Below are 27,998 nucleotides of genomic sequence, written 5' to 3' on the forward strand. Positions count from 1 at the left end.
CACTTACTGAGCGCCGGCCCTAAAGTGAAAGTGAAAGCACAGCGGTGACGTCACCGCTGTGCTGTTAGGGCCGGAGCTCAGTCAGTGTCAGGAAGCAGACGCTGGGGGACGCGCAGGTGAGCATGTACTGTTTGTTTTTTTTACTTTTACGCTGGTAACCAGGGTAAACATCGGGTTACTAAGCGCGGCCCTGCGCCTAGCAACCCGATGTTTACCCTGGTTACCCGGGGACCTCGGCATCGTTGGTCGCTGGAGAGCGGTCTGTGTGATAGCTCTCCAGCGATCAAACAGCGACGCTGCAGCGATCGGCATCGTTGTCGCTATCGCTGCAGCGTCGCTTCGTGTGAAGGTACCTTAAGAGTCTAGCTTCACACAGACATCTTCTAACTGTCATAGTACTCACAGGTAACTTGAGACTGTCTTTGATCATCCTGGAGCTGATCATTGGCTGAGCTTTTAGCATTCTGGCTATTCTTCCATCCATCCGAATGGTAGTCTTCAATTTTCTTCCACGTCTCCCTGGTTTGGCTTTCCATTTTAAAGCATTGGAGATCATTTTAGCTGAACAGCCTATCATTGTCTGCAGTTCTTTATAAGTTTTAACCTCTCCAATCAACTTGTTAATCAAAGTACACTGTTCTTCTGAACAATGTCTCGAATGACCCATATTTCTCAGGCTATGAAGGAGAAATGCATGTACAACATGTCCTGGCTTCACCCTTAAGTAAGGGCCACCTGATTCACACCTGTCTCTTCACAAAATGATTGACCTCACTAATTGAACTCCACTCTGCTATTATTTTGAACACACACCCTTTGGTTTTCTTAGAATTTGCACCAACTGGTAAATTGTTTGGTAATATAACTGATACCAAAACAGTGATTAATCTGGTTGGTCATATTGATCTCCTATTATTTTGGTATTATCTTGTTATGCTGGAGCAATAAGATTTCCTTTTACTGAACTAAGGGACCTGGGTCAACCCCTAAAAACCATATCCATGACATTATCTCCCCTCCATCGAACTTCACAGTCGGCATGAAGCAGTCAGACAGGTAAAATTCTCCAGGTACTCACCAAACCCAGACTTGTACATCAGGCTGCCAATAGAGAAGAGTGGTTTGTCACTTCACAGAACGCATTTCCACTGGTATCGTGCATTCCACCACTGCATCTGCTAATTAGTATTGTGCTTAGTGATGTAAGGCTTCTATGCAGATGCTCAACCATGGATCTCTAGTCATGAAGCCCCCGCTGCACAGTGTTTCAGCTGATGTTAATGCTAGAGGAGGTTTGGACTCTGCAGTCATTGAATCAGCATGTATCTGTTTAAGCACCGTGTGACTCTGTGTGCTCAGGCAACCATATTAAACTGATCCCCTCTGACATATTAATTTGTAATTTGGATCAAAGTATTGATTTTACTTTTGAGCAATTTTTTGGGGTACTTTTGTGCAGCGTGTGTTTGTTTAGAACCATGAGCCTTTTTATTGATCAGTATTCCATCCCAACTACAAGATTAAAAAATGCATCTTTTTCTCTACAATTTTCCATGTATTAGGATCTACTTCTAGTTTTAACATGAATAATACATGTCCCACATATACTGAGACAACTGAACCCAAATAAGAATAGTTTGATTTCCATTTTAACAGGCCCGTACAAACACAGCATAGCTTGCATGAAATATGAAGCTTGGGCTGATATTAAGATAAATTAAGAAATCAGACACCATTTAATTTTGAACCTATTCAAATATAATAAAATTATAGATAATTGCAGATACGAACAATATGCATCTTTCCTGTGAATCGTCATTTGGTAAGCTCAATTCTGTAATATCAATTGTACAAGTAAAATCTTATACTGATTATTAACAGTAATTATTGGTCGTATAGACCATGTCATACATCACCTTTCCTAGTTGATGCTCTGTAAGAGAAAATCCATCCATGAAAGCCTGGGCAATGACTGACAAGCAGATGTCCAAAAGAACCGATTTTTTGATATCCAAGACAAATTGAGGATTTTTCAATAAATTAATCCAAAACCGTAGAGGAAGGCTATAATATAAAATAATAAGAACCATATATGTAAATATAAAATATGTAAAAATAGACTTAACAGACTGTGTGGGGAGGTGGAACATATCACACAAGCTGGGTATCAATGTGGAGAGAAACGAGAAAACCTGGGCAGCATGGTGGTGAGTTCAAATGCAACCAAGGATAGCATCTGTAAGGAGTTTGTGTGTTCTCACCGTGTTTGTGTGGATTTCCTCTGGCTACTCTGGTTTCCTCCCACATTCCAAAGACATATTGATAGGGAATTTATAGTGTTAGACTCGTTGGGGACAACGATGATAATTTATGTTAAGTACTGCGGAATATGGTAGCGCTACATAAGCAAAGTATAGTAAATAAATAATAAACCTTTAGAGTCTGATGGTGAAAAAAATCACAAGGGAGAAGAGATCCCTATTAGTAGGAAAAGAATAATTTAGTCTATGAATGAAGATGCCCTCGCATATTTAATTTAGTCAAGGTAACAGCATTATAGAGTCACAAAATTTACATCCAGCATGAAATACTGGAAGGGACACCTCCGCAATACAAAATCACTTAGAAAAGTGAGAGCCATGATTAGGAGAACTGCTCTGGAAACTACTGATGCTGGCTGATCGGAGATTTTGACTATGGATGACTGATAAGAACGAACCAGTCTCCTGAAAGGGAGAAGAAGGAAGGTGAGCAGCTAACTGCTGTATATAAAATAAAAAGGCTGGAGAGAGCCGACTAAGACTTTACTCCTTACCCTGGAATGTACAGTGACTACTGTGCACACTCAGACAGTCTCTGGTTACAGATTTTCATGGAAACAAACTGTACACCATGTAAGATAATAGCTTTCACAACAGGAGAATGGCAGCAGATAGAAGAAAGCAAGTCAGTTACAAATCTTCATGTTGCCTAACTAACAAATTCAATTTAACAACATGAGAATAACCTGTTAAAACATTATTCTCATTTTATAAAATTGACATCATTAGTTAGACAGCAATAAAATATACAAAATCGCAAATTACTTGCTTTTTTATCTGTTGACATTCTCCTGCTATGAGAGATTTTGTCTTACATTGTTCATGGCTTGCTGTCAAGGAGATCGGCCACCAGTGGGTAAATGAATATGCACATAGGCTATATTCAAGCCTGGAATCTGACAGTTACCTGAGTTTTCAGTAACATCTATGAAGCCCGTTAATTTTGATAAAGCAGTTTGACAAGGATGTCATCTTCCTCTCCCTATCAGCTTCTAACCCAGAGCTGTAGTTATCAGTCCTGAAAAATCACAAGCACTGCTCATTGTACTTATGAGCTACTGCACATTGCTCTTGTTCAAAGGCGCTGTTTTCTCTATAGGTTAATATAGATATATCAGTGCAGACTTTAGAACAAACACACTGACAGCTGATATAGGACTTTCAGGTAAACAGTAGAACAATGTTGCTTAAAGCATTACTGTCACTTAAAGGGAACCTGTCACCCCGTTTTTTCCGTATGAGATAAAAATACTGTTAAATAGGGCCTGAGCTGTGCATTACAATAGTGTATTTTGTGGACCCCGATTCCCCACCTATGCTGCCGAAATACGTTACCAAAGTAGCCGTTTTCGCCTGTCAATCAGGCTGGTCTGGTCAGATGGGCGTGGTGTCTTCCCCCAGATCTTGCTTATTTTTCCGTTGGTGGCGTAGTGGTTTGCGCATGCCCAAGTCCAGAATCCACTGCACAGGGGAGGGAAAAGAGCACGATCTGCGCTATTCCTCTGGTGATCGGTGGGGGCGGCCATCTTCCTGTGGCCGCGCGTGCGCAGATGGAGCGCTCTGCTGCCCGGGGCTTCAGGAAAACGGCCGCGGGATGCCGCGCATGCGCAGATGGAGAGCGCGGCGGCCATTTTCCTGAAGCAGAGATGCTTCAGATGCACAGGTCTGGGAAGCTGCATAGTAAGGCAGATGCCCTGTCCAGATTTCCCTGTTTGGTGACTGAAGGTACCAAAACCTTTGACTTTCTTCAGAGGGCGAAATATGTGACAAAGTCACTGGAAAAGTCCTGGAGGGAAGATATAGTTGTGCTCAAAAGTTTACATACCCCGGCAGAATTTTTGCTTTCTTGTCCTTTTTTCAGGGAATATGAATGATAACACCAAAATATTTTTTTCTCCACTCATGGTTAGTGGTTGGGTGAAACCATTTATTATCAAACTACTGTGTTTTCTCTTTTTAAATCATAATGACAACCCAAAACATCTAAATGACCATGATCAAAAGTTCACATACCCTGGTGATTTTGGTATGATAACTTGCACATAAGTTGACACAAGTGGGTTTGAATCGCTACTAAAAGGTAACATCCTCATCTAAGACCTGTTTGCTTGTAATCAGTGTGTGTGCATAAAAGCTGAGTGAGTTTCTGGGATCCAAACTGACTCTTGCATCTTTCATCTAGCCACTGATGTTTCTGGATTGTGAGTCATGGGGAAAGCAAAAGAATTGTAAACGGATCTACGGGAAAAGGTTGTTGAAATGTATAAAACAGGACCACACGCTAAAGAAATATGAGCAAACAAATAAAGTAGCTTGTAGAGGCAAGGATCACCATTGAATAAAGTAAGGAATAGTGATGAGCAAATATACTCGTCACTCGAGATTTCTCGAGCATGCTCGGGGGTCCTCCAAGTATTTTTTTAGTGCTCGGAGATGTAGCTTTACTTGCTGCAGCTGAATGATTTACATCTGTTAGCCAGCAAAAGTGCATGTGGGGGTTGCCTAGCAACCAGGCAACCCCCACATGTACGTATGCTGGCTAACAGATGTAAATCATTCAGCTGCGGCAAGAAAAACTAAATCTCCGAGCACTAAAAAATACTCGGAGGACCCCCGAGCATGCTCGAGAAATCTCGAGTAGCGAGTATATTCGCTCATCACTAGTAAGGAACTATACCTATAAAAGGGAAACAAACACAAGTCAGAGGGAAAGAAGGAGAAGAAAGAGCACATAAATAAGGCTGTATAAGACCTGTTTGGAATCTAAGAAGAAGGGTTACTAGGTCACATCATAGAGGAGGGGGAAGAGCCCCTTACTCTTTCCATTCTCAGGAATTATTTTATTCCCTTTAAAGGGGTTCAATTATTTACAGTCATAGGATGTATTTTCATATTTTGTAATTCTGGAGTTTTTTGTTTGAGCTTTGTATATTTTGTACTGTTTATATGTTTTTTTTCTGTATAGTGTGCTTGACCTCATCTCACTCCCGGTGCACACAGTGGAGGAGTGTGAAGGGTACTTATATGACCTTCCATGTTGTTCATCTATAAACCTTAGGGTTTTTAAATCACATCTTGTTTTGCTTGCCTAATTTTGAATAAAGATAATTTTGTTAAATCTTGTTTATTCAATGGTGATCCTTGTCTCTACATGCCACTTTATTTGTTTGCTCACATTTGGAGAGAGGTCAACAAGGCCTATGATGAAAGGAACACCATTCCTACTGTAAAGAACGAAGGTGGATCTCTGATGTTTTGGGGATTTGTGAGCTACAAAGGCACAGGAAATTTCAAATTCAAATTTGAAGGAAAGATGAATGCAGTACATTATCAGCAAATACTGGAGGCAAATTTGCACTCATTAGCCTGGAAGCTGCACAAGGGATGTACTTGGATGTTCCAATGTGACAATGATCCAAAACACTAGGCCAAGTCGACCTGTCATTGGATACATACAGCAGAAAAAGTGAAGGTTCTGGAGTGGCCATCTCAGTCTCCTGATCTCAATATCATTGAGCCACTTTGGGGAGATCTCAAGCACGCAGTTCATGCTAGACAGCCAAGGAATTTACAGGAACTGGAGGCTTTATGCCAGGAAGAGTGGGCCGTTTTACCATCTGAGAAAATAAAGCACCTCATCCACAACTACCACAAAAGACTTCAAGTTGTCATTGATGTTAGAGGGGGCAATAGACACTATTAAGAAATGGGGTATGTGAACTTTTGATCAGTGTCATTTGGATGTTTGGGGTTTTCTTTATGGTTTAAAAAAGAGAAAACACAGTAGTTTGAGAATAAATGGCTTCAATCAACCACTAATCATGAATGGGAAAAAAATGTAGTGTTATCATTCATATTCTCTGAAAAAAAAAAGGCCAAGAAAGTAAAAAGTTTGCTGGGGTATGTAAACTTTTGAGCATAGCTGTATATGTCATTAAAGTTATTAGGTAATACCTAGGAAAATGCCCCAGCACAGTAAGTGTTGAGGGGAGTTAATCAGCCATGTTATGGGTTAGGTTTAGTGAACAGCTGAAGAGTGGGTGGGAAGCGGTTCACCATATCGCAGTAACATAGTTATTAAGGTTGAAGGAAGACGTTAAGTCCATCTAGTTCCACTCATAGCCTAACCTAACATGCCCTAACATGTTGATCCAGAGGAAGGCAAAAAAAACCCATGTGGCAAATAGTAAGCTCCACTTTGGGGAAAAAAAATTCCTTCCCGACTCCACATACGGCAATCAGACTAGTTCCCTGGATCACCGCCCTATCAAGGAATCTAGTGTATATACCCTGTAACATCATACTTTTCCAGAAAGGTATCCAGTCCCCTCTTAAATTTAATTAATGAATCAATCATTACAACATCATACGGCAGAGAGTTCCATACTCTCACTGCTCTTACAGTAAAGAACCCGCGTCTGTTATTATGCTTAAACCTTCTTTCCTCCAGACGTAGAGGATGCCCCCTTGTCCCTGTCTCCGGTCTATGATTAAAAAGATCATCAGAAAGGTCTTTGTACTGTCCCCTCATATATTTATACATCAACATAAGATCACCCCTTAGTCTCGTTTTTCCAAACTAAATAGCCCCAAGCAGGGGCGTAACGACCGCGGTCGCAGCGGTCGCCATTGCGACCGGGCCCCGCAGGTCAGGGGCCCCGGGCCGGCAGGTCAGGGCAGGGCCGGGCTGGACATCGGGCACTTCTGGCAAATGCCAGAAGAGCCGATGCCAGTAGTGGGCCGCTGCACTGTTCCTCCCCCCCCCCCCGCCGCCGCCGCCGCCGCATTTAACTATACCGGCGTCTATGACACCGGTATAGTTCAATGCAATGATGGAGGAGAGCGTCACCTGACGCTCCCTCTCCCATCATTCCCCGCTCTGCCTCTGACAGTACACTGCGGGTGCGCGATGACGTCATATCATCGCGCACCTGCAGTGTCCTGGGCAGACTGCAGCCACCAGGAGCAGCGCGGGCAAAAGGAAAGGTGAGGAGAGTTTTTTTTTTTCTTTTTCACCGGACTGTGGGGCCATTATCGGGGGGGGGGGGGGAAGATGAGATGCGGGCTGTGCTCTATATACCCCTGTGCTGGCTGTGCTCTATATACCCCTGTGCTGGCTGTGCTGCATATACCCCTGTGCGGGCTCTGCTGTATATATCCCTGTGCGGGCTGTGCTGGATATACCACTGTGCGGGCTCTGCTGTATATACCCCTGTGCGGGCTGTGCTGTATATACCCCTGTGCGGGCTGTGCTGTATATACCCCTGTGTGGGCTGTGCTGTATATACCCCTGTGTGGGCTGTGCTCTATATACCCCTGTGCGGGCTGTGCTGGATATACCACTGTGCGGGCTGTGCTGTATATACCCCTGTGCGGGCTCTGCTGTATATACCCCTGTGCGGGCTGTGCTGTATATACCCCTGTGCGGGCTGTGCTGTATATACCCCTGTGCGGGCTGTGCTGGATATACCCCTGTGCGGGCTGTGCTGGATATACCCCTGTGCGGGCTGTGCTGTATATACCCCTGTGCGGGCTGTGCTGTATATACCCCTGTGCGGGCTGTGCTGTATATACCCCTGTGCGGGCTGTGCTGTATATACCCCTGTGCGGGCTGTGCTGTATATACCCCTGTGCGGGCTGTGCTGTATATACCCCTGTGCGGGCTGTGCTGTATTTACCCCTGTGCGGGCTGTGCTGTATATACCACTGTGCGGGCTGTGCTGTATATACCACTGTGCGGGCTGTGCTGTACATACCACTGTGCGGGCTGTGCTGTATATACCACTGTGCGGGCTGTGCTGGATATACCACTGTGCGGGCTGTGCTGGATATACCACTGTGCGGGCTGTGCTGTATATACCACTGTGCGGGCTGTGCTGTACATACCACTGTGCGGGCTGTGCTGTATATACCACTGTGCGGGCTGTGCTGTATATACCACTGTGCGGGCTGTGCTGGATATACCCCTGTGCGGGCTGTGCTGGATATACCCCTGTGCGGGCTGTGCTGGATATACCACTGTGCGGGCTGTGCTGGATATACCACTGTGCGGGCTGTGCTGGATATACCACTGTGCGGGCTGTGCTGGATATACCACTGTGCGGGCTGTGCTGGATACACCACTGTGCGGGCTGTGCTGGCACCCAACACCATGTTGCAGTGCAGGAGATTCCTGCAACAGTCCGAGGCGTATCTAGGGGAAGGGGGTGGGGGGGCGTCACGGAGGTGGGGGGGGGGGCCCCATTTGGAAGTTCGCACCGGGGCCCATAACTTTGTAGTTACGCCACTGGCCCCAAGTGTAATACCGTATCTTGGTATTGCAGACCCCCCAGTCCTCTAATAACCTTGGTCGCTCTTCTCTGCACCCGCTCTAGTTCAGCTATGTCTTTCTTATACACCGGAGACCAGATCTGTGCACAGTATTCTAAGTGTGGTTGCACTAGTGACTTGTATAGAGGTAAAATTATGTTCTCCTCATGTGCATCTATGCCTCTTTTAATGCATCCCATTATTTTATTTGCCTTTGTAGCAGCTGCCTGACACTGGCCACTGAATATGAGTTTGTCATCCACCCATACACCCAGGTCTTTTTCATTGACGGTTTTGCCCAGAGTTTTAGAATTAAGCGCATATGTATTCATCTTATTACTTCTACCCAAGTGCATGACCTTACATTTATCCCATTAAAGCTCATTTGCCATTTATCAGCCCAAGCTTCTAGTTTACATAAATCATCCTGTAATATAAAATTGTCCTTCTCTGTATTGATTACCTTGCAGAGTTTAGTGTCATCTGCAAATATTGAAATTCTGCTCTGAATGCCCCCTACAAGGTCATTAATAAATGTTAAAAAAGAGGGCCCAATACTGACCCCTGTGGTACCCCACTGCTAACCGCGACCCAGTCCGAGTGTGCTCCATTAATAACCACCCTTTGTTTCCTATCCCTGAGCCAGCTCTTGACCCACTTACACATATTTTCCCCTATCCCCATTATTCTCATTTTATGTATCAACCTTTTGTGTGGCACCGTATCAAAAGCTTTTGAAAAGTCCATATACACTACGTCCACTGGGCTCCCTTGGTCAAGTCCGGAACTTACCTCTTCATAGAAGCTGATCAGATTAGTCTGACATGAACGGTCCCTAGTAAACCCGTGCTGATACTGGGTCATGAGGTTATTCCTCTTCAGATACTCCAGTATAGCATCCCTTAGAATACCCTCCAGGATTTTACCCACAGTAGAGGTTAAGCTTACTGGCCTATAGTTACCGAGTTCAGTTTTTGTCCCCTTTTTGAATATTGGCACCACATTTGCTATACGCCAGTCCTGTGGTACAGACCCTGTTATTATAGACTCTTTAAAGATTAATAATAATGGTCTATCAATGACTGTACTTAGTTCCTGCAGTACTCGGGGGTGTATCCCATCCGGGCCGGGAGATTTGTCAATTTTAGTGATTTTTAGACGCCGCAGTACTTCCTGCTGGGTTAAGAAGGTGACATTTAATGGGGAATTTTTATCACTAGTCATTTTGTCTGCCATGGGATTTTCTTGTGTAAATACTGATGAAAAAAAGTCATTTAGCATATTGGCTTTTTCCTCATCCTCATCCACCATTTCACCCAGACTATTTTTTTTTTAACCACAACATTTTTATTTTGTTAAACATTGTATAACAAAACAGGGTCTTACAAGTATTTAGTTTCTGTATAGTATGCATGAACAATAAATTATATAAACGATGTAAACGATGTAAGGCTATAAATGACCTTAATTCTACAAAGACGTAAATAACAAAGACAAGACAAGACAATAAGGGGTACAAGGAAGGGAGGAAAAAAGGGGGAAAAACCTCAGTTAAATCGACTAATCAAATCCAAACTCAGCCGCACTACAGGTCGGATCCCACTGCATAATAATCCCACGGGGACCATATTGCCTGGAAGCGCACCACCGAGTCATTTAATAAGGCTGTAAGGTGTTCCATCCTTCTGACATCCATGATCCATCTAATGAGAATCTGAAGCGAAGGGGGACTCGGCTGCCTCCAAAGACACGCAATCAGGCATCTGGCCGCTGTAAGGATATGTTGCAATACTCTAGTGGAGAGTTTGCCCATACCCGGCGCCCCGTAACCCAGGAGAAGCACCAGTGGGTTTAGTTCTATATCTGTATGCAATACCTTGTCAATGAGGGACTTAGCTTGACCCCAAAAGGGCACAATTTTTGGGCATGACCAGAATATGTGCATGAGGGACCCAGTGCTTCCCCAACATCTCCAACAGGAGGGAGGGACAGAGGGATTCAGTCCGTGCAGAAACTCTGGAGTGTGATACCAGTGCATTAGTATCTTATATATATTTTCTCTATAGAGAGTTCACACTGATGATTTTGCGGCATTCCTCCAAATGACAGACCACTCTCGGGGAGAAATACGCCGCTCCAGGGCGGCCTCCCACTTGCGCATATATAGAAAAGATTCACCAGACCCATCCCGTGGATCCGATAGAAGGTTGTAAATTTCTGAGATCAGACCCCTGGTGTCCACGCTCCTCCTGCAAATTTTCTCGAAATCCGTAGGGATCGAAGCTCCCGCTTTACCATATAGGGAGTTAGAATTCCCTGTTGGAAATCGAGAAATGTTGTTTAAGATAATCAAAGGAGTGAATCTCCATGGTCTCCCCATCTATAATATCCGCAAATCTAAATAGGCCCGCTTTAAGCCAAGGGTGAACCACAGGAGACTCTAAACTGCTTGGGAGCTGTGGATGATAGATGAAGGACACCAGGGGGAAGCAAGGAGACATGAAGGCGAATCTCCATGTGCAGGTGTTCCAAATGTCATGGGTGGACTACTTGGGGCCTAAAAGGGGCGGAAAGGACTCACATTGTGCCGGCGAACATAAAAGGGAGTTAGGGTGTATTGGGGCAAGCCATAGTTTCTCTATTTCATTCCACCTGCTATAGGCCCATAGGGATGTCCAGCAGGGGATTCTCCTCAGGTGTGTAGCCCAGTAGTATTTAAGAATATTTGGCACAGAAAGCCCTCCCCTGGTCTTATGAGCTGTGAGAACTTCCTTAGCCACTCTATGGCGCTTTTGTTGCCATATGAACCTAATAATAGCTGCCTGAAAGGACTTCAATTCCGAGACCGGAACTCCAACTGGGAGGGTCTCAAAGGCGTAGATCAATCTGGGTAAAAGATTCATTTTTACCGCCGCTATCCGACCCATCCACGAGAGAGGGAGTGATTGCCATTTAGTCAGGCGGGCTTTTAATTCTTTAAAGAGGGAGGGGAAATTTAGTTTGTAGAGGGTCTCGTATGAGGACATAATATTCACCCCCAGATATTTCACAGCATCCTGTTTCCACCTGAATTTAAAATTCAGGCGTAGGTGGTCCCATACCTCAGGGGGTATGTTCAGCAGCATAGCCTCCGTTTTGCTGGAATTGATTTTATATCCAGATAAGTCCCCATATCTCCTCAAAGACCTCATGAGGTTTGGAAGAGACACGTGGAGATTAGTGAGCATCAATAGGACATCATCAGCAAATAGTGCGATCTTAAAAGACTTACTCCCAACCATCACCCCAGAGATATTGGGGTCCCGCAGAGGGCAAACAGAAGAGGTGACAAAGGGCACCCCTGCCTGGTGCCATTCGATATAGTGAATGGTTTAGATGTACAGAGAGGGAGTTTTATGGCCGCTGTAGGGTGGTTATATAGGGATTTCAGCGTGGACAAAACTCTGCCCGAGATGCCAAAGACCCGCATAGTACTAAAAAGGAATGGCCAGGAGAGGCGATCGAAAGCCTTCTCGGCATCAAGGCTCAATAATAGTTAGCAATTTCTTTCGGTTCAAGATGTCCACCAAGTCCACAACCCTCCTGGTATTATCACCCCCTTGACGACATGGAATAAAGCCTACTTGGTCTTTATGAATAATCGAGGGTAGCCATTTATTAAGTCTGGAGGCCAGTAGCTTGGTGAACACCTTCAAATCCGTATTCAAAAGGGCTATTGGCCTATAGTTTGCACAGTCCAAGGGGTCCCTAGGCGGTTTTGGAAGGAGGATGAGGTGGGAATGTAGCATTGTGGATGGGATTGGGTCGCCTTGCAAGAAGGAGTTAAATAATGAGGCCATGTGAGGAAGAAGTGTTTTGGCGAATGTCTTATAATAAAAGTACGTCAGACCATCAGGGCCAGGGGATTTTCCCATGGGCAGGGACTCCAAAACCAACTCTACCTCTTCAGAGGAAACTGCGCTATTTAGAGATTCAATCGCTTCACTAGGTAGGGAGGGGAGATCTAAGGTAGCAAGATAGTCTTCAATAGCCCCTGAACCCTGGGAACCATCAGCTGATGGGGGACTAAGATTGTACAATTTTTTGTAGAAATTATAAAAAATGTCAGCTATGGCATCAGGGTGATAGTGCGTCACCCCTGCAGCGTCCCGCAAGGCCTGAGGACATGAAGTCGCGGAGCGTTCCTTCAGCTGGCGTGCCAGGAGGGTATGTGCCTTATTGCCCCTTTCATAGAATTTCTGTCTAGGGAAAGTTAGCAGCTTCTCCGCCCCCGCCACCGCCAGATCTTTTAATTTTTCCCTTAGTCTGACCACCTCTTTCAAAGCGGCCAGAGAGGGAAATTCAGAGAGTGTCCTCTCATGAAGCTTTAATTGAGAAGTCAAATGTGCCCCCTGGACCCCTGCGGATCTCTTGGCCCTGGCACCCTCCCTAATACAATGGCCCCTCATCACCGCTTTATGTGCCTCCCACAGAACTCCCAGGGAGGAGACTGAGTCCGTATTGAGCTGGAAGAATTCCTCCAGTTGCTTATGCAGTGAGGCCCTGACTTCGGGGTCCTTGAGTAAAGATTCATTCAATCGCCAGTGGCCAAATCTAGGTCGCAAATGGGCCCCCTCAAGTTCCATAATCAGAGGAGCATGATCTAACCAAGTAATGGAGCCCAATCCCCCCCCCCCAACTTCTTAAGAATAGCAGAGTTTACAAAGAAGTAATCGATCCTGGTATGGGTCTGGTGTGGGTGTGACAAAAAGGTGAAGGCCCTCTCTCCAGGGTGTGCCACCCTCCATGTGTCAAAGAGAACCTCAGATCTTATAATCCTCCAGAAGCCCAAAGACAGCTTCTTTACAGAGTCAGAGGGCGGCAACCCCCCGAGAGAAAGCCTGTCAAATGTTTCAGAGAATGGAAGATTGAAATCTCCACCTGCTATCGTCGCCAAATGGGGAAGCCTTTCTACAAGTGAAAATACCCCCCCTCAGAAAGCGAAGCTGTCCCTCGTTCGGGGCATAAATGTTGGCGAGAATATGAGGTGAGCCCCCCACCTGTGCCTCCAGGATCACGTAATGTCCCTTAGGGTCAGAGTGATTTTCAGTAACTTGTATAAGGCAATTTTTTGCAATCAGGATTGCAACCCCCCTTTCTTAGTACTCGTGCTTGCTAGATATTGTTGGGGAAATAAGTGGGATGCAAATTTAAATGAGCCTGTAGAGTCAAAATGGGTCTCTTGGATAAAAGCCACGTCTGCCCTAGTGGAGCGCAGCTCTTGTAACAGCAATTTCCTCTTGCAGGGAACCCAGACTATTTTTAAGGGGGCCAACACTATCATTTTTTAGTTTCTTACTATTTACGTAGTTAAAGAATATTTTGGGATTATTTTTACTCTCTCTGGCAATGAGTCTCTCTGTCTCAATCTTTGCTGCCTTGATTTGCTTTTTACAGAATTTATTTAATTTTCTGTATTTATTTAATGCCTAATCACTACCTACTTCCTTTAATTCTCTAAATGCTTTCTTTTTGTCACTTATTGCACCACTTACAGCTCTATTTAGCCATATTGGTTTCCTCCTATTTCTAGTATGTTTATTCCCATACGGTATATACTGTGCACAGGTCCTATCCAGGATGCTAATAAACGTCTCCCATTTTCTATGTGTATTTTTACATCTCAGGATATCGTCCCAGTTAATTGCACCAAGATCCTCTCTCATCCGTTGGAAATTTGCCCTCCTGAAGTTTAGTGTCCTTGTAACCCCCCTACTACACATCTTATTAAAGGATACATGAAAACTTATTATTTTGTAATCACTATTCCCCAAGTGACCCCCAACCCTTATATTTGCTATGCGGTCTGGCCTGTTGGTTAATATTAGGTCTAGCAGTGCCTCCCTTCTTGTTGGGTCCTGAACCAGTCGTGAAAGGTAATTGTCTCTCATAGTTGTCAAAAACCGATTACCTTTGCTGGAACTGCAGGTTTCTGTTCCCCAATCTATTTCAGGGTAGTTGAAGTCCCCCATAATAATAACTTCTCCTTGAGTCGCAGCTTCATCTATTTGCTTTACGAGGATATTCTCCATTGCTTCCATTATTTTTGGAGATTTATAACAAACCCCTATCAGTAATTTATTATTTTTTCCCCCTCCCCTTATCTCCACCCACAGGGACTCTACATTTTCATTAGATTCACCTATATTATCACACCGGATGGGTTTTAAGGATGATTTTACATACAGACACACACCTCCCTCTCGCCTATCCATTCGGTCATTTCTGAACAGACTATAACCCTGCAAGTTAACAGCCCAGTTATGGCTCTCATCCAGCCATATTTCAGATATCCCCACCATGTCATAATTATGCTCCAACAACATTAGTTCTAATTCGTCCATTTTGTTGGCGAGGCTTCTGGCATTAGTATACATACACTTGATGTTCCTCTCTGTACCTTTATTCTTTCTTAAATTATTAACTGTTCTAACCCCACCCCCCATGCCACCGCCACCCCCAACTTCCTTATTTGTGCCCAGGTCTCTATCTGCACTCTCTTCCCCTCCTATAAAATGAATACCCTCCCCCCCAATCCCTAGTTTAAACTCTCCTCCAACCTTCTAACCATTTTCTCCCCCAACACAGCTGCACCCTCCCCATTGACGTGCAGCCCGTCGATAGCGTAGAGCCTGTAGCCAACTGAGAAGTCAGCCCAGTTCGGCAGGAACCCAAACCCCTCTTTCCTACACCAATTCTTGAGTTACTTATTAACCTCCCTAATCTCCCGTTGCCTCTCTTGCGTGGCACGTGGTACAGGCAGTATTTCGGAAAATACCACGTTGGAGGTCCTTGCTTTCAGCTTGCAGCCTAATTCCCTGAAATCATCTTTAAGGACCTTCCACCTACCTCTAACTTTGTCATTTGTGCCAATGTGCACCATGACCGCTGGGTCCTCACCAGCTCCTCCCAGTAATCTGTCCACCCGATCAGCGATGCGTTGGACTTGAGCGCCAGGTAGGCAGCACACCGTTCAATGATTCCTGTCTTTGTGACAGATTGCCCTATCTGTTCGCCTAATAATTGAGTCCCCCACTACCAGCACCTGTCTGGCCTGCCCTGCTCTCCTATTTCCCTCCTTACTGTAGCAGTCACTCCTCCGGCTTTCAGAGGACATGCCTGGCTGCAGCAGTGCTAACCCCCAAGGTGAAGTCTAAAAAGTAAATACACAGCCTTTTGGCATATTCAGGGTTAGGTGTCTCTGGAGACAAATCTTCAGAGCTGTGCTCATGTTAAAGAGATCTGGACCTTGTGTTTGTTTTCTGAGTGGGTGGATCCACGCAGCAAACACAGACTGTGCCATTTGTTATGTTTTGTTTTCCTGTTAGGCCAAAAAGGCCGTGTTTATTTTGCCAACTCTGCACTGGTATATACAGTTGATAAACCAGTGGAAGATTTAAAGAGACAACGTTTCTGTGTCTACTTCTATGTGCAGCCGAGTGAGCCCAACTTCCAAACAACGTAAAGTCTTGTCAACATTTGTTAGATAACACTATTGCATAGGAGTTTCAGAGCATTGGCAGAAAAATGAGAATACATGTTTACAAGTATGCAATGTACATACTATGCCATTGTACTTACTAAGACATACAGCTGTCAACAGGCTTATAAGTATGTAAAAGGTACATTTGCAGCTGCCACTTGCAGCTGCCCTGTCAGCTATTATTTTACTCAGGATAAATGAATGAGCCTGAAATTTAATGGGGCTTGTTCATATCCCCAAAGTAAACTTTACGTACAAAGGAGGAGGAATGACTAAGTGAAAAGAGAGCTTGTTTCCTTCTTTTTGCTATGAATGTGCATACTTCATGTGAGGAGATGGACACTTCTTCCAGAGGTGGCAGAAGCATGGTGGGTTACTGTGTTCTGTACAGGCAGAATCTTTAGTGCAATATATTTTATGTGAACCCTCACATAGCCCCTGCCCTCTTTTTATGTTGTCTCCAGGGGCGGACTGGGTCTGGTGGCAGAGTGCCTCCCCCAGCAGCAGTACAGGGCTGGAGGACACCTGATGGAAATTGTGCGCGGCCGTGTCCTCTGTACTGTGATGCCGCCAGCAGCAGACACAGCCACATCACAGTTTCAGCGCAGCCTTGTTGGCTGCGCAGCTCCTGCTCCCTCCATGTTCTCTGTACTTCTGGGTCAGGTGTCGGGCGTGCGAGATGACGTCATCGCGCACACGCCGACATGTCCCGGATGCTGGAATCAGAGAGGTGCTGCAGGGGAGCAACTGGTGAGGTAAGTATGAAAAACTTTTTGTTTTCTTTATAAAATGAATTCAATGGGTGGGGGTAACTGCAAGTGATGAAGTGGGGGTGTAAGGAGGACTACACATGATGGAGTTTGGGGGTTAAAGGAGACTGCACATGATGGAGTGGGGTTAAGTGGGGCTGCACATGATGGAATTTGGGGGTTAATGGAGACTGCACATGATGGAGTGGGGGGTAAGTGGGGCTGCACATGAAGGAGTGGGGGTATGTGGGGCTGCACATGATGAAGGGGGAGTGAGGCTGCACCTGATGGAGTTTGGAAGTAAGTGGGGCTGCACATGATGAAGTGGAGGGAGTGGGGCTGTACATGCTGGAGTGGGGCTGCACATGATGATGTGGGGATAATGGGGACTGCACATGATGAAGGGGGACTGGGAATGCACATGAGGAATAAGGGGGAGTGGGGATGCACATGATGAAGTGGGGGAGTGGGGCTGCACATGATTAAGTGGGGGTATGGGCAACTGCACATGAAGTGGGGGGTAAGGAGGACTGCACATAATGAATTGGGGGTAAGGGGGACTTCATATGATGAATTGGGTGTTAAGGGGGACTGCACATGATGAAGTGGGAGATAGGGGGGACTGCACACGATGAAGTGGGGGAAGGGGACTGCACATGATGAAGTGTGTCTGAGGGGGCACTGCACATGATGAAACTGAAGGGGGATAGGGGACAGCAAATGATGAAGGGGCACTGCAAATGAAGTGAGAGGGCGATAGAGGACTGCAGTGGATGAAGTAAGGGGACTTCAAATTAAAGTGGGGTAACTGCAAATGATGAAGTGGGGAGAGGATGGAGGACTGTAAATGATGAAGTGAGGAGAGGAAGAGAGACTGCAAATGATGAATTCAGTGTGAGGGAGGGGGAGAGCAATTTAATTGAAGGTGGGGGTGGGCAGAGCAAATGATGAATTGAAGGGGGTGGGTAGAGCAAATGATGATCTAGGGGGAGAACAAATAATAAATTTTGATGGTGGGGGAGCAAATGATGTATTGAATGTGGAATAGAGCAGTTGATAATGAATAGAGGGTGGGAGAGAAAGACATGACAATGAATTGGAGTGGGAGGGGCATGTACATATAATGAATCGGAGTTAGGGTTAGAGTGGGAGGTACATAGTGGGTGGCGTTGAGGATGAAGTGACTGGTAATGAATTGGGGAAAAGAGTACAGGTGCTAATTAATTTCTACATTTAAAAAATTTTACTGTATATACTCGAGTATAAGCCGACCAGAGTATAAGCCGAGACCCCGAAATTTGCCACAAAAAAGTGGGAAAACTTAATGACTTGAGTATAAGCCTAGGGTGGAAAATGCTGCAGCTACTGGTAAATTTCAAAAATAAAAATAGATACCAATAAAAGTAAAATTAATTGAGACATCAGTAGTTTAAGTGTTTTTGAATATCCATATTGAATCAGGAGCCCCATATAATGCTCCATACAGTATAAGATGGCCCCATAAGATGCTCCATACAAAATACGCCCTATATAATGCTCCATACAGTTTATGATGGGCTCCATAAGATGCTCCATATTAAAATATGCCCCATATAATGCTGCACAAATGTTGATTTTTACCCCATAAGATGCTCCATACAGACATTTGCCCCATACAATGCTGCACAAATGCTAATTATGGACCCAGAAGATGCTCCATAGACACATTTGCCCCGTATAATGCTCCACAAATGTGGACTATGGCCCCATAAGATGCTCCATAGAGATATTTGCACCATATGATGCTGCACATGGCCCCATAAGATGCTCCATACAGATAATTGCCCCATATAATGCTGTACATGGCCCCATAAGATGCTCCGTACAGATATTTGCCCCATATAATGCTGCACATAGCCCCATAAGATGCTCCATACAGATATTTGCCCCATATAATGCTGCACATGGCCCCATAAGATATTTATCCCATATAATGCGCACATGGCCCCATAAGATGCTCTATACAGATATTTGCCCCATATAATGCTGCACATAGCCCCATAAGATGCTCCATACAGATATTTGCCCCATATAATGCTGTACATGGCCCCATACAGATATTTGCCCCATATAATGCTGCACATGGCTCCATAAGATGCTCCATACAGATAATTGCCCCATATAATGCTGCACATGGCCCCATAAGATGCTCCATACTGATATTTGCCCCATATGCTGTTGCTGCGATTAAAAAAATTAAAAATCATATTCTCACCTCTCAGGTCCCCGGCACTTGCTATATTCACCTGCTTCTCGTTCCACCGCCGACCACCGCTGTGTCTTCCTGTCCTCTGCACTGACGTTCAGGCAGAGGGCGGCGCGCACTAATCGCGTCATCACGCCCTCTGACCTGAGCGTCACTGCAGAGGATGCGGAAGACGCAGCGGCGCCGTGGAACGGGGAGCAGGTGAATATAGCGCACTGAGTTATACTCACCTGATCCTGGTGCGGCCCCAGGATGTCTGTTCCCCGGTGCCGGCAGCTTCTTCCTGTAGTGAGCGGTCACATGCTACCGCTCATGACAGTAATGAATATGCGGCTCCACCCCTATGGGAGTGGGGTCCATATTCATTACTGTAATGAGCGGTACCATGTGACCGCTCACTACAGGAAGAACCTGCCTGCGCCGGGGAAAAGATGTGCAGGGACTGCGCCAGGAGCAGGTGAGTATTATTACACAGCTCCGCTCCCCCTCCCCTGCCAACCCCTGGGTATGACTCGAGTAAGCCAAGAGGGTTACTTTCAGCCCAAAAAAGTGGGCTGAAAATCTCGGCTTATACTCGAGTATATACAGTAATTTATATTAAATGGAGAAAGTGACTATTTATAGTTAGTGGGTGCACAGTGGTGGATTATAATTTATATTTGGAATGATGGGTTATTAATAATAATAATAATAATAATAATAATAATAATAATTTTTTTCTATAGCACCAACAAATTCCGCAACACTATACATTTTAGAAGGGACTTGTACAAACAATGGGCATTAAGCATAACAATAAACAATAGATCAACAGATACCAAAAGTAATAAGGGCCCTGCTTGCAAGCTTATAATCTCTCCACCTCTGTATTCAGATGTGTAGTGTAGAAGAAAGGGAAAAAGTGGGCAATGTGCTCTGGAAGTGGTCCTCTAGGTAACTGTGTTATTTTATGCAGAAAGGAGTCCTGGCTGGAAGAAATGATGGCGGTCTGTGCTGGATGAAAAAGAAAAGCAAAGATGAAGGACTTCAGCTAGAGACGTCACTAGTGAGTGAATGTGTTACCTGTACACTGACACTATACACTGTAAACTATATACAGAGCTCTTGTGTATAATGTCACTGGTGATCTCTGTATTACCTGTACACTGACACTATATACAGAGCTCCTGTGTATAATGCCACCAGTGATAACTGTATTACCTGTACACTGACAGTAAATACAGAGCTCCTGTGTATAATGTCATCAGTGATCACTGTATTACCTGTATACAGAGTTCCTGTATACAATGACACTTAGTATTGTGTTTTTTTTTAAATTAATGATCAGTATTGTAGTATTCAGTCGCTATGTGGTGGTAATATGTGGTCCGATCATGGTGTGACAATATTTGTCCCTTGTATGTGGTATTAATGGTTGTTTAAAAAAAATGTAAATGTACAGTATGTCACTCATTCCCTAAAAAAAATACATAAAAATATATGTATTGTTAGTAGTTTAGAGTAGGGCCCAACCGAAAGAGTCTACCATGTTGTGGTGTCAGCTTAAAAATTCTTTTGGCCAGAACAAAAGCTGCAGGTTATGAATGTGATCTGGTATTAGATGGGAACAGTTAATATCTGATCGGTGAGGATGTGGTGGAGAAGTTGAGTTTTTCCAAGAGTGGGCGGTGGGGCGGTGGAGGCAGAGCTGGTATGGTGCCTGGGCGGAGCCTCAAGGGAACCCGAAAATTTTGCCAATATGGGGCCCCGAAATTTCTAGTGGAAGCAAGCCTTGGTCTGTCTCATAAGCTGCAGACCGCAGCTTCCTGAGACTTCAGTGTGCTCACGCAGGTGGCGCGATTACATTATTTCCTCATGACGCTCTGCGGACCGGAAGAGAAAATGGAGGCTACAGTGTCGCGAATCAGGATGAGGTGAGTATAAACTTCATATATATATTCATTCATATATATATATATATATATATATATATATACTGTATATGGGGATAACTGGGGCCATCATACTATACGGTATATATGGGGAGAACTGGGGCCATCATACTAGATATGTGGGGAAAACTGGGGCCATCATACTATATATATGGGCAACTAGTGCCATCGAACTATATTTAGGATGGGAACTGGGGCCATCGCACTATATATACTATATATGTGGGGCTGTGGGGCCATCATACTATATATGTGGGGCAGTGGGATACCTTCATACTATATATAATATTTATATAAATAAAAGAAACTGTGGGGACCATCATATGGGGGCTGTGGGGCCACCATATTCCATATAGGGGGCTGTAGGGACATGATACTATATATAGAAGGGATGCGGGATCATCATTCTATATAAAGGAAGCTGTGAGGTACATAATATCGCAATTAGAGAGCTGTAGGGGACCCATAGACTTTTTTCTATTGTGTAAGTACTCTTATTATGTGCACCTCAAATATGTCTTCATTATGTGCAATATGGTTACTTTACATGTAAAATGGTTTCCTACATTTTGAGCTTTTGGTTGTACTTTGCACATACAATGGATGATCTTTACTCGCTGGAGTAGTTAAATTGTTTGGGGCTACTTATTCCCTTGTACACATCCCTATATAAAAGGGGTTTTGACTTGGGTATGCTTTTTTACATGTTTTTAATTTTTTTATGACTTCAAGCACTTTGTCTTTTCAATAAAAGCCTTTTTTCACTATTTACGGGTTGGGTGTGCACGTTATTTGCGCCTCTTCTTCTCTTTTTTGTGCATTTCATGTTTTAGGCACATTAGTAGCACCTCCCGGTACTTGGTTTGCTATCTATGGTGGTGCCCACTTATTTCTCTTTCATGGACCATAATACTATATATATGGGGTTATTTGTGGGGAGCTATAATATACAGTATATAGAAAACTGTAAAGCCTCATACTATATATACGAGGCAGTGGGGACATCATATTGTATATCCCATATCTATATACCGGCCTGTTATTAAAGCCTGTGCTGCTTTAATTTAATGGCCAGAGATAAGCAGGAAAAAAGAGGGCCACCGCAACTCGAGGGCCACTGCCTTGTGATTGCCCCCCAGGCTGAAAAGTGCCAGCCAGCCCCTGTCTGTCTCCCTTCCACCCTTCCTCAGAACCTTTACCCACCTACTGACTCTTCCTGTCCTTTTTCAAAACTCTCCCAGAGTGATTGCTCCATTTCCCTGGACCCTTTGACTATTTCCCCACCCCATAAATATCCCTGCCCTTTTTTTACTTCCTCACACACTTTTGTCATGCACTGTGCTCTATATAATAGTTACATAGTTATTAAGGTTGAAGGAAGACTTTAAGTCCATCTAGCTCAACCCATAGCTTAGCATGCCCTAACATGTTGATCCAGGGGAAGGCAAAAAAAACCCATGTGGTAAGAGTAAGCTCCACCATGGGGAAAAAAATTCCTTCCCGACCCCACATACGGCAATCAGACTAGTTCCCTGGATCAACGCCTTATCAAGGAATCTAATATATATACCCTGTAATATTATACTTTTCCAGAAAGGTATCCAGTCCCCTCTTAAATTGAAGCAATGAGTCACTCATTACAACATCATACGGCAGAGAGTTCCATAGTCTCACTGCTCTTACAGTAAAGAATCCGTGTCTGTTATTATGCTTAAACCTTTTTTCCTCCAGACGTAGAGGATGCCCCCTTGTCCCTGTCACCGTTCTATGATTAAAAAGATCATCAGAGAGGTCTTTGTACTGTCCCCTCATATATTTATACATTAACATAAGATCACCCCTTAGTCTTCGTTTTTCCAAACTAAATAGCCCCAAGTGTAATAACCTATCTTGGTATTGCAGACCCCCCAGTCCTCTAATAACCTTGGTTGCTCTTCTCTGCACCCGCTCCAGTTCAGCTATGTCTTTCTTATACACCGGAGACCAGAACTGTGCACAGTATTCTAAGTGTGGTCGCACTAGTGACTTGTATAGAGGTAAAATTATGTTCTCCTCATGAGCATCTATGCCTCTTTTAATGCATCCCATTATTTTATTTGCCTTTGTAGCAGCTGCCTGACACTGGCCACTGAATATGAGTTTGTCATCCACCCATACACCCAGGTCTTTGTCATTGACGGTTTTGCCCAGAGTTTTAGAATTAAGCACATAGTTATACATCTTATTACTTCTACCCAAGGGCATGACCTTACATTTATCCCCATTAAAGCTCATTTGCCATTTATCAGCCCAAGCTTCTAGTTTACATAAATCAGCCTGTAATATAAAATTGTCCTCTCCTGTATTGATTACCCTGCTGTTGTGGATTCTGTTTTTGGGCTCCCTCTGGTGGTTACAGCTGGTACTGGGTGACATTGGTGGGTTGCGGTCTCTGGTTTCCACCTGTCCATCAGAGGCTGGGTGTTTCCTATTTAACCTGGCTTTCCTGTCATTCCCTTGCCGGCTATCAATGTATCAGTGTGTCTCTGTTACCTTTGCTACCTGCTCCTAGGCCTTCAAGACAAGCTAAGTCTGGATTTCCCTGTTTCATGTTTGCTTTCATGTTTTTAGTCCAGCTTGCAGATATGTAATTCTCTGCTGCTGGTTGCTCTAGTGGGCTGAAATTACCACTCATGTACCATGAGTTGGCACATGAGTTCAAGTAATTTCAGGATGGTAGTTTGAAGGTTTTTAACCCCTTCACCCCCAAGGGTGGTTTGCACGTTAATGACCGGGCCAATTTTTACAATTCTGACCACTGTCCCTTTATGAGGTTATAACTCTGGAACGCTTCAACGGATCTTGACGATTCTGACACTGTTTTCTCGTGACATATTATACTTCATGATAGTGGTAAAATTTCTTTGATATAACTTGCGTTTATTTGTGAAAAAAACGAATATTTGGCGAAAATTTAGAAAATTTTGCAATTTTCCAACTTTGAATTTTTATGCCCTTAAATCACAGACATATGTCATGCAAAATACTTAATAAGTAACATTTCCCACATGTCTACTTTACATCAGCACAATTTTGGAACCAAAATTTTTTTTTGTGACGGAGTTATAAGGGTTAAAAGTTGACCAGCAATTTCTCATTTTTACAACACCATTTTTTTTTAGGGACCACATCTCATTTGAAGTCATTTTGAGGGGTCTATATGATAGAAAATACCCAAGTGTGACACCATTCTAAAAACTGCACCCCTCAAGGTACTCAAAACCACTTTCAAAAAGTTTATTAACCCTTCAGGTGTTTCACAGGAATTTTTGGAATGTTTAAATAAAAATAAACATTTAACTTTTTTTCACACACAATTTATTTCAGCTCCAATTTTTTTTATTTTATTAAGGGTAACAGGAGAAAATAGACCCCAAAATTTGTTGTACAATTTGTCCTGAGTACGCTGATACCCCATGTGTGGGGGTAAACCACTGTTTGGGCGCATGGCAGAGCTCGGAAGGAAAGGAGCGCCATTTGACTTTTCAATGCAAAATTGACTGGAATTGAGATGGGACGCCATGTTGCATTTGGAGAGCCCCTGATGTGCCTAAACATTGAAACCCCCCACAAGTGACACCATTTTGGAAAGTAGACCCCCTAAGGATCTTATCTAGATGTGTGGTGAGCACTTTGACCCAACAAGTGCTTCACAGAAGTTTATAATGCAGAGTCCTAAAAATAAAAAATCATATTTTTTCACAAAAATGATCTTTTCGCCCCCAATTTTTTATTTTGCCAAGGGTAAGAGAAGAAATTGGACCCTAAAAATTGTTGTGCAATTTGTCCTGAGTCCGCTGATACCCCATATGTGGGTGTAAACCATTGTTTGGGCGCAGGGCAGAGCTCGAAAGGGAAGGAGCGCCATTTGACTTTTCAATGCAAAATTGAGTGGAATTGAGATGGGACGCCATGTTGCGTTTGGAGAGCCCCTGATGTGCCTAAACATTGAAACCCTGTACAAGTGACACCATTTTGGAAAGTAGACCCCTTAAGGAACTTATCTAGATGTGTGTTGAGCACTTTGACCCAACAAGTGCTTCACAGAAGTTTATAATGCAGAGCCGTAAAAATAAAAAATCATATTTTTTCACAAAAATGATCTTTTCGCCCCCAATTTTTTATTTTGCCAAGGGTAAGAGAAGAAATTGGACCCGAAAAATTGTTGTGCAATTTGTCCTGAGTACGCTGATACCCCATATGTGGGGGTAAACCATTGTTTGGGCGCAGGGCAGAGCTCGGAAGGGAAGGAGCGCCATTTGACTTTTCAATGCAAAATTGAGTGGAATTGAGATGGGACGCCATGTTGTGTTTGGAGAGCCCCTGATGTGCCTAAACCATTGAAACCCTGTACAAGTGACACCATTTTGGAAAGTAGACCCCTTAAGGAACTTATCTAGATGTGTGTTGAGCACTTTGACCCAACAAGTGCTTCACAGAAGTTTATAATGCAGAGCCGTAAAAATAAAAAATCATATTTTTTCACAAAAATGATCTTTTCGCCCCCATTTTTTTATTTCCCCAAGGGTAAGAGAAGAAATTAGACCACAAAAGTTGTTGTGCAATTTGTCCTGAGTACGACGATACCCCATATGTGGGGGTAAACCACTGTTTGGGCGCATAGCAGAGCTCGGAAGGGAAGGAGCGCTATTTTACTTTTCAATGCAAAATTGACTGGAATTAAGATGGGATGCCATGTTGCGTTTAGAGAGCCCCTGATGTGCCTAAACATTAAAACCCCCCACAAGTGACACCATTTTGGAAATTAGACCCCCTAAGGAACTTATCTAGATGTGTTTTGATAGCTTTGAACCCCCAAGTGTTTCACTACAGTTTATAACGCAGAGCCGTGAAAATAAAAATTATTTTTTTTCACAAAAATGATTTTTATCCCCCAGTTTTGTATTTTCACAAGGGTATCAGGATAAATTGGACCCCAAAAGTTGTTGTCCAATTTGTCCTGAGTATGCTGATACCCCATATGTGGGGGGGGGAACCACTGTTTGGGCGCATGACAGAGCTCGGAAGGGAAGGAGCACCATTTGGAATGCAGACTTAAATGGATTGGTCTGCAGGCGTCACATTGCATTTGCAGAGCCCCTGATGTACCCAAACAGTACAAACCCCCCACAAGTGACCCCATATTGGAAACTAGACCCCCAAGGAACTTATCTAGATGTGTTGTGAGAACTTTGAACCCCCAAGTGTTTCAATACAGTTTATAACGCAGAGCCGTGAAAATAAAAATTCCTTTTTTTTTTCACAAAAATGATTTTTAGCCCCCAGTTTTGTATTTTCACAAGGGTATCAGGATAAATTGGACCCCAAAAGTTGTTGTCCAATTTGTCCTGAGTATGCTGATACCCCATATGTGGGGGGGGAACCACTGTTTGGGCGCATGACAGAGCTCGGAAGGGAAGGAGCGCCATTTGGAATGCAGACTTAAATGGATTGGTCTGCAGGCGTCACGTTGCATTTGCAGAGCCCCTGATGTACCCAAACAGTACAAACCCCCCACAAGTGACCCCATATTGGAAACTAGACCCCCCAAGGAGCTTATCTAGATGTGTTGTGAGAACTTTGAATCCCCAAGTGTTTCACTACAGTTTATAACGCAGAGCCGTGAAAATAAAAATTCTTTTTTTTTTTTCTTCACAAAAATGATTTTTAGCCCCCAGTTTTGTATTTTCACAAGGGTATCAGGATAAATTGGACCCCAAAAGTTGTTGTCCAATTTGTCCTCAGTACGCTGATACCCCATATGTGGGGGGGTAACCACTGTTTGGGCGCATGACAGAGCTCGGAAGGGAAGGAGCGCCATTTGGAATGCAGACTTAAATGGATTGGTCTGCAGGCGTCACGTTGCATTTGCAGAGCCCCTGATGTACCCAAACAGTACAAACCCCCCACAAGTAATCCCCATATCGGAAACTAGACCCCCCAAGGAACTTATCTAGATGTGTTGTGAGAACTTTGCACCCCAAGTGTTTCACTACAGTTTATAACGCAGAGCCGTGAAAATAAAAATTCTTTTTTTTTTTTCACAAAAATGATTTTTAGCCCCCAGTTTTGTATTTTCACAAGGGTATCAGGATAAATTGGACCCCAAAAGTTGTTGTCCAATTTGTCCTGAGTATGCTGATACCCCATATGTGGGGGGGGAACCACTGTTTGGGCGCATGACAGAGCTCGGAAGGGAAGGAGCGCCATTTGGAATGCAGACTTAATGGATTGGTCTGCAAGCGTCACGTTGCATTTGCAGAGCCCCTGATGTACCCAAACAGTACAAACCCCCCACAAGTAATCCCATATCGGAAACTAGACCCCCCAAGGAACTTATCTAGATGTGTTGTGAGAACTTTGCACCCCCAAGTGTTTCACTACAGTTTACAACGCAGAGCCGTGAAAATAAAAAATCTTTTTTTTCCCACAAAACTTATTTTTTGGCCCCCAGTTTTGTATTTTCCCAAGGGTAGCAGGAGAACTTGGACCCCAAAAGATGATGTCCAATTTGTCCTGAGTACGCTGATACCCCATATGTTGGGGTAAACCCCTGTTTGGGCACACGGGAGAGCTCTGAAGGGAAGGAGCACTGTTTTCCTTTTTCAACGCAGAATTGGCTGGAATTCAGATCGGATGCCATGTCCCGTTTGGAGAGCCCCTGATGTGCCTAAACAGTGGAAACCCCCAATTATAACTGAAACCCTAATCCAAACACACCCCTTACCCTAATCCCAACAGTAACCCTAACCACTCCTCTAACCCAGACACACCCAACCCTATTCCCAACCGTAAATGTAATCCAAACCCTAACCCTATCTTTAGCCCCAACCCTAACTGTAGCCCTAACCCTAGCCCCAACCCTAGCCCTAACCCTAGCCC

General features: G+C 44.1%; 1 protein-coding gene across 1 annotated transcript in view; it reads right to left on the reverse strand.

Annotated features, from left to right (window-relative positions):
• PLXNC1 (plexin C1) overlaps positions 1–27,998 on the reverse strand; it is a 551,210-nt gene that overhangs the window by 21,948 nt on the left and 501,264 nt on the right. The window contains exon 28 of the mRNA XM_077265401.1: positions 1,917–2,064. Within this exon, the coding sequence (XP_077121516.1) occupies positions 1,917–2,064 (148 nt within the window). The remainder of the gene's footprint in view (positions 1–1,916; positions 2,065–27,998) is intronic.

Source organism: Ranitomeya variabilis, chromosome 5 (assembly GCF_051348905.1).
Source record: "Ranitomeya variabilis isolate aRanVar5 chromosome 5, aRanVar5.hap1, whole genome shotgun sequence".
Lineage (NCBI taxonomy): Eukaryota > Metazoa > Chordata > Amphibia > Anura > Dendrobatidae > Ranitomeya > Ranitomeya variabilis.